The following is an 11,468-nucleotide window of genomic DNA, read 5'->3' on the forward strand; positions in this document are numbered from 1 at the left end:
ACGGATTAAAGATTTCTTTAGAGTTACATCAAGAAGATAAATCTAACTTTAAACCTAAACTAAAGCTTCCATCTCTAAACCCGGAATCCCATCTATTCGGCAGCCTCTAGACAAGACTGCACTCCATCCCTCCGTGTGTCCGTGTGTGTGTCCGTCCGTGTAAAGCTAATCTCCGGCACCGTTAACCCGGGCGATGCCAAATTTTGCACACACACTCCCTGGATGCCAACGATGAACCTCTGCCCCAACATTTCCAGAACGGCCTGTTATAGCGCCACCAGGAGGCCGCTTTGTGCAAAACAAGTTTTTGGGCAGTACACCTACAGATTTTGTCAAAACATCACGCAAATTGGTACACAGTCTCTCTAGAGCCATTCAACGAAACGCGTCTCTCAGATTTCTCAGACTCCATCCTGATTGGCTAAGATTGGCTTCCAAAGTTTGCAGGAGTGCTCAGTTTCAAACAAAATGCTGCAAATCATGAACACATCGTGTGATTTCCGTGAAATTGTGCACGCACATTCCCACTAGGCCGAGGAAGAAATGCCACATGAACATTTTCAACTCAGCCTCATGGTGGCGCTATAACTGGCCGAAAAGTGTTTTTACCTCTAACTGCACGGATCTGTGGATAACTTTGTATGCCAACTCCCTAGAGGCCAAGGAAAAACCTTTGACTGGAATTTTTCACATCTGCTCTTTATAGCGCCACCAGGAGGCCGACATATGTAAAACACATTTTCTAATATTACTCCTTCAGATTTTATCCAAATTTCACGCAAATCGGTACACATGCTCTCCATAGTCATGTGATCAAGACGGGTTTGTTTGATTTCTCATAATCCACCCTCATTGGCTACGATTGGCTTCTAAACTTTTCAGGAGTAGCCCGCTTTGTACAAATCACCACAACTACTCAACGCAGCGTCCAATTGTGGTGAAACTGTGCATGCATATTCCCACTAGGCTTTGGAAGAAATGCCACTTGACAGTTTTCAAATCAGCCTCATGGTGGCGCTACAACAGGCCGCGTCGCGTCGCGTCACACACACACACACACACACACACACACACACACACACACACACACATTGCTCCTAAACATTTTGCCAAACATCACACACACACTCCTGTCCTCCTGGTGGAGACCTGTGCCCAGAAGGGCACTTTTTCTAGTCTACACATGAAACTGGCCAAAGACGGCCCGTAGGCCCATGGACCTGAACCCAGACGTGGTTCCCACACACACAAGCTGCCCAGCTTCACTGAATTCATTGATTGATTGATTGAAGTATTTATTAACAGATTGGAGAATTACAGTACATTTCAAGCACAACTCAATACAAAGACTGTTAACAGTGAGTGGACGACACCATAAAGCATTACAAGAGGGTCCACCTTGTTCAATTCATCAAAACATTTAGAGACGTACAAATAGACACTTATATAAAGCCAAAGACAGGAAATCATCATAAAAGGAGGTAAAAAAAGGAAAATAAAACCCTATATACAGTGAGGGGAAAAAGGAGATTAACCCATTCAGGACGGGAACGGTTTTAAGCATTATGTTATACTTTAACTATTGAAAAATAGCAGATCTACAAGCTCATAGCGCGGCACTGTCCAGTGTCCAGTATGTCCACCCGAAATACGCTGCTGAATGCAGTATGCATATGCATTGTATGCATTACACGGCTTGGTCGAATGCTTGATTTTGATTGGTCAATGGATGAAGTGGGTTATTGCTGTGGCTCGATGTTTAGTTTCTGTCATTCTTTTTGGCTACGATTGTGCAATCTTTTGTTTTGTACGTGCGTTTCAATCAATCGAAGGTCTAAACCGTTTGTTCAAACCCAGGTCGTTGTAAAGCGGTGGATCCTCTTCGCGAAACGCGGCGATCATCTTCGCCGACGCCTCGTCGCCTTTCTTTCGCACCATGCCGATTAATTCCCGCGCTCTCTCCGTCCTGCCCCTCTCCAGCCTGAGCGAGTCCATCTCTGCGTCGTTGAGGACGTTCTCGTCCAGCAGTCTGTCCAGCAGAGCATGGATCACCGGCTCCGACACTCGTTTGATGAACCCTAAACGCACAGAGCGCAACGTCTCCGCTCCCTGTCGCGGCGCCATCGCTGTCGTTGCGTCTGGCTGGCTGGGGGCGGAGCCTGGACTGGGGGCGGAGCCTGGACTGGGGGTGGAGGCGTCTGGAGGAGAAACAATGTTGTTTTCAGTTACACTTCATATGCATTCAGTTAGATCAGTGGTTTTCAAACAGTGGTCCGGGGACCCCCAGTGGTCCGGGGACCCCCGGTGGTCCGGGGACCACTGGGGGTCCCCGGACCACTGGGGGTCCCCTGACCACCGGTGGTCCGGGGACCCCCAGTGGTCCGGGGACCCCCAGTGGTCCGGGGACCCCCGGTGGTCAGGGGACCCCCGGTGGTCCGGGGACCCCCAGTGGTCCGGGGACCCCCAGTGGTCCGGGGACCCCCGGTGGTCCGGGGACCCCCGGTGGTCCGGGGACCCCCGGTGGTCAGGGGACCCCCAGTGGTCCGGGGACCCCCAGTGGTCCGGGGACCCCCAGTGGTCCGGGTCCGGGGACCCCCAGTGGTCCGGGGACCCCCAGTGGTCCGGGGACCGACCACTGGTGGTCCTAATCCAGACAACAGTCTTGTCAAAACTTGACTATTGTAACTCCCTCCTTACTGGCCTACCGGCATGTGCACTTAAGCCTCTCCAACTGATCCAAATTCTCACACGTCTCCCCCCTTCTCCGCTCCCTCCATTGGCTCCCGGTCGCTGCCCCTCCCCCTTCTCCGCTTCCTCCACTGGCTCCCGGTCACTGCCCCTCCCCCTTCTCCGCTCCCTCCTTTGGCTCCCGGTCGCTGCCCCTCCCCCTTCTCCGCTCCCTCCATTGGCTCCCGGTCGCTGCCCCTCCCCATTCTCCGCTCCCTCCACTGGCTCCCGGTCGCTGCCCGCACAGAATACAAAACTCTGGTGCTGGCATTCAAAGCAACCAAAGGAATGGCTCCCCCATATCTTGCAAGTCTGATCGAACCCTACAAACCCTCCCGCGCACTCAGATCAGTCAACGCAGGGAAGCTGGAAGTACCCTCACTAAGTTTGGGACAACGCTCCACACGTCCCAAACTCTTCTCCCTTCTGGCTCCAAAACTATGGAATGCACTTCCCATTACAATCAGAACTGCAGCCTCACTCCCAATCTTCCGCCGTAGTCTGAAAACCCACCTTTTCAGACTCCACCATAATGGCCCGTAGCACTTACGTTATCCCCTTAGATAGTACTTTTTGTAGAATTAGATAGCATTTGATACAGACTGATAGCATGTTACGTAGACAGCACTAGAATTGCATTGTATGTAGTCATAACACTTCATAGTACATTATGTATAGCATAGTACAGTTTCATTATATAGATATTCCACTTGTTACGTTCTTAGCTTACGCATGTTTCATGATAACTACTTTTTATGTATGTGATGTATTGCCATGCTTTTTGTTCTTGCTTAATGTAAATCGCTTTGGATTAAGAGCGTCTGCTAAATGCCTAAATTGTAAATTGTCCTTGAGGGGGTTCCCTTGAGGGGGTTCCAGGTGGTCCGGGGACCACCAGTGGTCCTTGAGGGGGTTCCAGGTGGTCTGGGGACCACCAGTGGTCCTTGAGGGGGTTCCAGGTGGTCCCCAATGCAGCTAAATGTTGTGACCTTTGAGCCAGGCCATAACAAGTCAGATAACTCAGGAATGGATTGAACCAATATTTATTATAGAATGAGAACACAAGTGTGGATATAATATTTCATCTTGGCGTTCGGCTCTGCTACATTTTTCTCCGTGCTCGGCGCAATTAGACAGCCATCATTAACCAGTAACACTTTAATTGCCCGGGGTTATTTAATCCATTAAATCAGAGCGCCCAATCGATTTATAGCATCGGAGCAGCAAATGACGCATAACAACCAGGAACGCATAACCAGAAAGAACACAGACTTAGGGGAGCTTAAATACCCGCCCAGTTGGTCAGCTGATTGCCACGTCAGCGTGTGACGTATGGGTCTTGCATAACACTGTATTCACCCACATAAGCACAGCGTTTAACCTCTCGAGTATACCTGACTGCATTCAATTACAGTGAATAATTATGTTCACTTTGCAGTTCAACAAGTTTAATAATAAGTAAATTAAACAGAATAACTATGTTTACCTTCCAGTTCAATATCATCCTTCCAGACCTGGTGGTTCTCAGGTCCCAGGATTGCCAACGAGGCGACTTCTACGTCGCGATCCATCGTCACCTTAAACGTTGGATTGTAATTTGGTCCATAGTTCAGACGATACTTCACATTCTGAAAACAGAGACCAGTTTTAGATACAACTACTGTGTAATAGTAGGGTTAGGGTTCCCTATATTACCCTAACAACTACTGTGTAATAGTAGGGTTAGGGTCCCTATATTACCCTAACAACTACTGTGTAATAGTAGGGTTAGGGTCCCTATATTACTATAACAACTACTGTGTAATAGTAGGGTTAGGGTTCCCTATATTACCCTAACAACTACTGTGTAATAGTAGGGTTAGGGTCCCTATATTACTATAACAACTACTGTGTAATAGTAGAGTTAGGGTCCCTATATTACTATAACAACTACTGTGTAATAGTAGGGTTAGGGTTCCTATATTACCCTAACAACTACTGTGTAATAGTAGGGTTAGGGTCCCTATATTACTATAACAACTACTGTGTAATAGTAGGGTTAGGGTCCCTATATTACTATAACAACTACTGTGTAATAGTAGGATTAGGGTCCCTATATTACTATAACAACTACTGTGTAATAGTAGGGTTAGGGTCCCTATATTACTATAACAACTACTGTGTAATAGTAGGGTTAGGGTTCCCTATATTACTATAACAACTACTGTGTAATAGTAGGGTTAGGGTCCCTATATTACCCTAACAACTACTGTGTAATAGTAGGGTTAGGGTTCCCTATATTACTATAACAACTACTGTGTAATAGTAGGGTTAGGGTCCCTATATTACCCTAACAACTACTGTGTAATAGTAGGGTTAGGGTTAGGGTTAGGGTTCCCTATATTACCCTAACAACTACTGTGTAATAGTAGGGTTAGGGTCCCTATATTACCCTAACAACTACTGTGTAATAGTAGGGTTAGGGTCCCTATATTAATAACAACTACTGTGTAATAGTAGGGTTAGGGTTTCCTATATTACCCTAACAACTACTGTGTAATAGTAGGGTTAGGGTTCCCTATATTACCCTAACAACTACTGTGTAATAGTAGGGTTAGGGTTCCCTATATTACCCTAACAACTACTGTGTAATAGTAGGGTTAGGGTCCCTATATTACCCTAACAACTACTGTGTAATAGTAGGGTTAGGGTTCCCTATATTAATAACAACTACTGTGTAATAGTAGGGTTAGGGTTCCCTATATTACCCTAAGAACTACTGTGTAATAGTAGGGTTAGGGTCCCTATATTACTATAACAACTACTGTGTAATAGTAGGGTTAGGGTCCCTATATTACCCTAACAACTACTGTGTAATAGTAGGGTTAGGGTTCCCTATATTACCCTAACAACTACTGTGTAATAGTAGGGTTAGGGTCCCTATATTACCCTAACAACTACTGTGTAATAGTAGGGTTAGGGTTCCCTATATTAATAACAACTACTGTGTAATAGTAGGGTTAGGGTTCCCTATATTACCCTAACAACTACTGTGTAATAGTAGGGTTAGGGTTCCCTATATTACCCTAACAACTACTGTGTAATAGTAGGGTTAGGGTCCCTATATTACCCTAACAACTACTGTGTAATAGTAGGGTTAGGGTTCCCTATATTAATAACAACTACTGTGTAATAGTAGGGTTAGGGTTCCCTATATTACCCTAAGAACTACTGTGTAATAGTAGGGTTAGGGTCCCTATATTACTATAACAACTACTGTGTAATAGTAGGGTTAGGGTCCCTATATTACTATAACAACTACTGTGTAATAGTAGGGTTAGGGTCCCTATATTACCCTAACAACTACTGTGTAATAGTAGGGTTAGGGTCCCTATATTACCCTAACAACTACTGTGTAATAGTAGGGTTAGGGTCCCTATATTACCCTAACAACTACTGTGTAATAGTAGGGTTAGGGTCCCTATATTACCCTAACAACTACTGAGTAATAGTAGGGTTAGGGTCCCTATATTACCCTAACAACTACTGTGTAATAGTAGGGTTCCCTATATTACCCTAAGAACTACTGTGTAATAGTAGGGTTAGGGTCCCTATATTACTATAACAACTACTGTGTAATAGTAGGGTTAGGGTCCCTATATTACTATAACAACTACTGTGTAATAGTAGGATTAGGGTCCCTATATTACTATAACAACTACTGTGTAATAGTAGGGTTAGGGTCCCTATATTACTATAACTACTGTGTAATAGTAGGGTTAGGGTTCCCTATATTACTATAACAACTACTGTGTAATAGTAGGGTTAGGGTTCCCTATATTACTATAACTACTACTGTGTAATAGTAGGGTTAGGGTTCCCTATATTACTATAACTACTGTGTAATAGTAGGGTTAGGGTCCCTATATTACTATAACTACTGTGTAATAGTAGGGTTAGGGTCCCTATATTACCCTAAGAACTACTGTGTAATAGTAGGGTTAGGGTCCCTATATTACCCTAAGAACTACTGTGTAATAGTAGGGTTAGGGTTCCCTATATTACCCTAACAACTACTGTGTAATAGTAGGGTTAGGGTTCCCTATATTACCCTAACAACTACTGTGTAATAGTAGGGTTAGGGTTCCCTATATTAATAACAACTACTGTGTAATAGTAGGGTTAGGGTTCCCTATATTACCCTAAGAACTACTGTGTAATAGTAGGGTTAGGGTCCCTATATTACTATAACAACTACTGTGTAATAGTAGGGTTAGGGTCCCTATATTACTATAACAACTACTGTGTAATAGTAGGGTTAGGGTCCCTATATTACCCTAACAACTACTGTGTAATAGTAGGGTTAGGGTCCCTATATTACCCTAACAACTACTGTGTAATAGTAGGGTTAGGGTCCCTATATTACCCTAACAACTACTGTGTAATAGTAGGGTTAGGGTCCCTATATTACCCTAACAACTACTGTGTAATAGTAGGGTTAGGGTCCCTATATTACCCTAACAACTACTGTGTAATAGTAGGGTTCCCTATATTACCCTAAGAACTACTGTGTAATAGTAGGGTTAGGGTCCCTATATTACTATAACAACTACTGTGTAATAGTAGGGTTAGGGTCCCTATATTACTATAACAACTACTGTGTAATAGTAGGGTTAGGGTTCCCTATATTACTATAACAACTACTGTGTAATAGTAGGGTTAGGGTCCCTATATTACTATAACAACTACTGTGTAATAGTAGGGTTAGGGTTCCCTATATTACTATAACTACTGTGTAATAGTAGGGTTAGGGTCCCTATATTACTATAACAACTACTGTGTAATAGTAGGGTTAGGGTCCCTATATTACTATAACAACTACTGTGTAATAGTAGGGTTAGGGTCCCTATATTACTATAACAACTACTGTGTAATAGTAGGGTTAGGGTTCCCTATATTACTATAACAACTACTGTGTAATAGTAGGGTTAGGGTCCCTATATTACCCTAACAACTACTGTGTAATAGTAGGGTTAGGGTCCCTATATTAATAACAACTACTGTGTAATAGTAGGGTTAGGGTTCCCTATATTACTATAACAACTACTGTGTAATAGTAGGGTTAGGGTTAGGGTTAGGGTTCCCTATATTACTATAACAACTACTGTGTAATAGTAGGGTTAGGGTCCCTATATTACCCTAACAACTACTGTGTAATAGTAGGGTTAGGGTTCCCTATATTACCCTAACAACTACTGTGTAATAGTAGGGTTAGGGTCCCTATATTACCCTAACAACTACTGTGTAATAGTAGGGTTAGGGTCCCTATATTAATAACAACTACTGTGTAATAGTAGGGTTAGGGTTCCCTATATTAATAACAACTACTGTGTAATAGTAGGGTTAGGGTTCCCTATATTACCCTAAGAACTACTGTGTAATAGTAGGGTTAGGGTCCCTATATTACTATAACAACTACTGTGTAATAGTAGGGTTAGGGTCCCTATATTACTATAACAACTACTGTGTAATAGTAGGGTTAGGGTCCCTATATTACCCTAACAACTACTGTGTAATAGTAGGGTTAGGGTCCCTATATTACCCTAACAACTACTGTGTAATAGTAGGGTTAGGGTCCCTATATTACCCTAACAACTACTGTGTAATAGTAGGGTTAGGGTCCCTATATTACCCTAACAACTACTGTGTAATAGTAGGGTTAGGGTCCCTATATTACCCTAACAACTACTGTGTAATAGTAGGGTTCCCTATATTACCCTAAGAACTACTGTGTAATAGTAGGGTTAGGGTCCCTATATTACTATAACAACTACTGTGTAATAGTAGGGTTAGGGTTCCTATATTACCCTAAGAACTACTGTGTAATAGTAGGGTTAGGGTTCCCTATCCTCCTACCCTACCTCAGGATGGATGGTGGGGTTGAGACAATGTGAAGCACATTGCAGTCTGTAGCGCAGGTCTGGAGTCAGATCACAGTCTGAGGTGCTCTCCAGGATGTCTTTCTTGTTGTACTTTTCATAGAACGTCTTCACCTACAATGACACAGACACAACAATAGAATGTCTTCACCTACAATGACACAGACACAACAATAGAATGTCTTCACCTACAGACACAGACACAACAATAGAATGTCTTCACCTACAGACACAGACACAACAATAGAAGGTCTTCACCTACAGACACAGACACAACAATAGAATGTCTTCACCTACAGACACAGACACAACAATAGAAGGTCTTCACCTACAATGACACAGACACAACAATAGAAGGTCTTCACCTACAATGACACAGACACAACAATAGAATGTCTTCACCTACAGACACAGACACAACAATAGAATGTTGTAGCGGTTTCTCAAATAAAGTTGGACACAGGAGGAGAAATCCTACAAAGGTCACTGTTTGAATACAACAACCTACCTGTTAACTCAGGGATATATATATAATAATAATATATAATATATATATAATATAATAAATCAGTACATTTCAATAACACTTAAATTATATAATAAATGATTTCAACCCCAACCCACAGTCAACAATCAAGAAGTTCAAACGACACACAAAGTCAGTTTAAGGTTTGTATTATTGAATTAAATGTAAATAAACGTAAAGTTCAGTTTATGTCACACACTTCACACCATAGCTCCACTTCAGGTTGTACCCATAAACAAAAATAACTCGGGTGCCGTGCACCACTATAAGAACCAAAAGAAAAAGAAAGAAAACAGCGTCCTGGCGCTTGTGTGTGGATGTGTGTGTGCGCGCGTGCACTCTGGCGTGCGTGTGTGTGTGGCAGGGGCGCCTAACTTTGTTTCCAGGTGGGGAGCACAGATTTGGACTCATGCGCGCGCGCAAAATTTGATGGCGTTTTTTCGGGCCGAGTCGGGTGTCTTAGCACGATTCTAACTCTGTTAAAAGCATGTCAGCCACTACTAAGAAGTCACTACTGACCTTGTTTAAAAATGCCCACATGGTTAACTGCAGGGCTACTGCACATTCATGTCTGTGTGTGTGTGTGTGTGTGTGTGCATGTGTGTGTGTCAGGGCCGCTTTTTGGGTAGTGCGAATGGTGCCGCCGCACAGGGCCTCACGCATGCGAGGCCTCGCGCTAGGCAGTGTTTTTTTTGTTTTGTTTTTTAAGAAACAATAATCGCATCGCAGCCCGTTCCGTCGCAGTTGATTTTTCACCTATTTAAGCTGCGGTCGGTTTGGAGCTGTCTGTCTGTCTGTCTGTCTGTCTGTCTGTCTGTCTGTCTACACCTAATAATAGAGACAATACACCATAAATAAATACTGAAACCATAATCATTAAGGAAGGTGTATGCATGTACTATGTGTACTATATGTAAACTCTTCATTTTCACTTTACAGCCATTCAGTTGCAAAAAAAATAAAAATAATTTGGCGACCCCTCGAGGGGTCGCGACCCACGGGTTGAGAACCCCTGGTCTACACCTACAGACTAGACTGGATGTTTGTCCACACCTACAGATGTCTGTTCAAAATCTGAATTGAACTTCACGTAACCTGAATAACTACATAACAGATAATATATATATTTACCTTGTCGAGATCCGCATTTCCAGGCAGCATCAATACACTGAGTTTCCGTGTTCGACGTCCTGGAGGTTGAAGGAACAGCAGAACTTGACCAGATATTGGACAGAAATACTCCTTAATCTTCTTCCACAGGAGTCCATACAGAGACAGGTGGTCCACGTTTAAAACCACGTGCGTCTGGGTCACTTTCTGTGGCTCCAAGAGGTACACGGTGGCAGCGGTGGCCGAACGGATAGCGGCGCGGTCTAGATACCGGAAGGTTCCCAGTTCGAACCAGCCGTCCGACACGTTAAAATTACCACCGCTGAAATGCCCTTGAACAAGGCATCAACCACTACGATGAAATGTGTTCTATGAGCAGGGCCTGGCTGGAAACAAGTTCTTAGAGCTTAGCCCAGATACCCTGGGTAAATATAGATTTCATTTCATTTCATTTCACACCGCGCCATCTGTGACGTTGGCCACACAAAGGTCCACATCACCTGTGGAAAGAATCCTGTCATTCTATTATACTGTGAGGACGTGAGAATCAGACACAACACTTCTACAAAAAACACACACACAGCCTGTGTGTGTGTGGAGCGCTCGCTCACAGCCTGTGTGTGTGTGTGGAGCGCTCGCTCATAGCCTGTGTGTGTGTGTGTGTGGAGCGCTCGCTCATAGCCTGTGTGTGTGTGTGGAGCGCTCGCTCACTGCCTGTGTGTGTGTGTGGAGCGCTTGCTCATAGCCTGTGTGTGTGTGTGTGTGTGTGTGTGTGGAGCGCTCGCTCACTGCCTGTGTGTGTGTGTGTGTGTGTGTGTGTGTGTGTGGAGCGCTCGCTCACAGCCTGTGTGTGTGTGTGTGTGTGTGTGTGTGTGTGTGTGTGGAGCGCTCGCTCATAGCCTGTGTATGTGTGTGGAGCGCTCGCTCACTGCCTGTGTGTGTGGAGCGCTCGCTGACAGCCTGTGTGTGTGTGTGTGTGGAGCGCTCGCTCACAGCCTGTGTGTGTGTGTGTGGAGCGCTCGCTCACAGCCTGTGTGTGTGTAGGGTTGATTAATGTGCATTTTTGCATTTTCCTTGTTCAATAAATACACTTAAAATATTAATATTATTATTATAATTATTGTATTTGTAGTTTTAGTATTTTTTGTATTAATATTAATATTATTATTATTATTATTATTATTATT

The 11,468-nt window shown here is 43.9% G+C and overlaps 1 protein-coding gene across 1 annotated transcript in view; it reads right to left on the bottom strand.

Moving 5' to 3' along the window:
* Positions 1 to 1,946: 1,946 nt before the first annotated feature.
* LOC306919590 (uncharacterized protein) overlaps positions 1,947 to 11,468 on the bottom strand; it is a gene marked incomplete at its 5' end in the record, with an annotated part of 147,031 nt that continues 137,509 nt past the window's right edge. The window contains one exon of the mRNA XM_079532348.1: positions 1,947 to 2,198. Coding sequence (XP_079388474.1) covers positions 2,079 to 2,198 — 120 coding nt within the window. The remainder of the gene's footprint in view (positions 2,199 to 11,468) is intronic.

Source organism: Electrona antarctica (assembly GCF_951216825.1).
Source record: "Electrona antarctica genome assembly, contig: scaffold_135, whole genome shotgun sequence".
Taxonomy (NCBI): domain Eukaryota; kingdom Metazoa; phylum Chordata; class Actinopteri; order Myctophiformes; family Myctophidae; genus Electrona; species Electrona antarctica.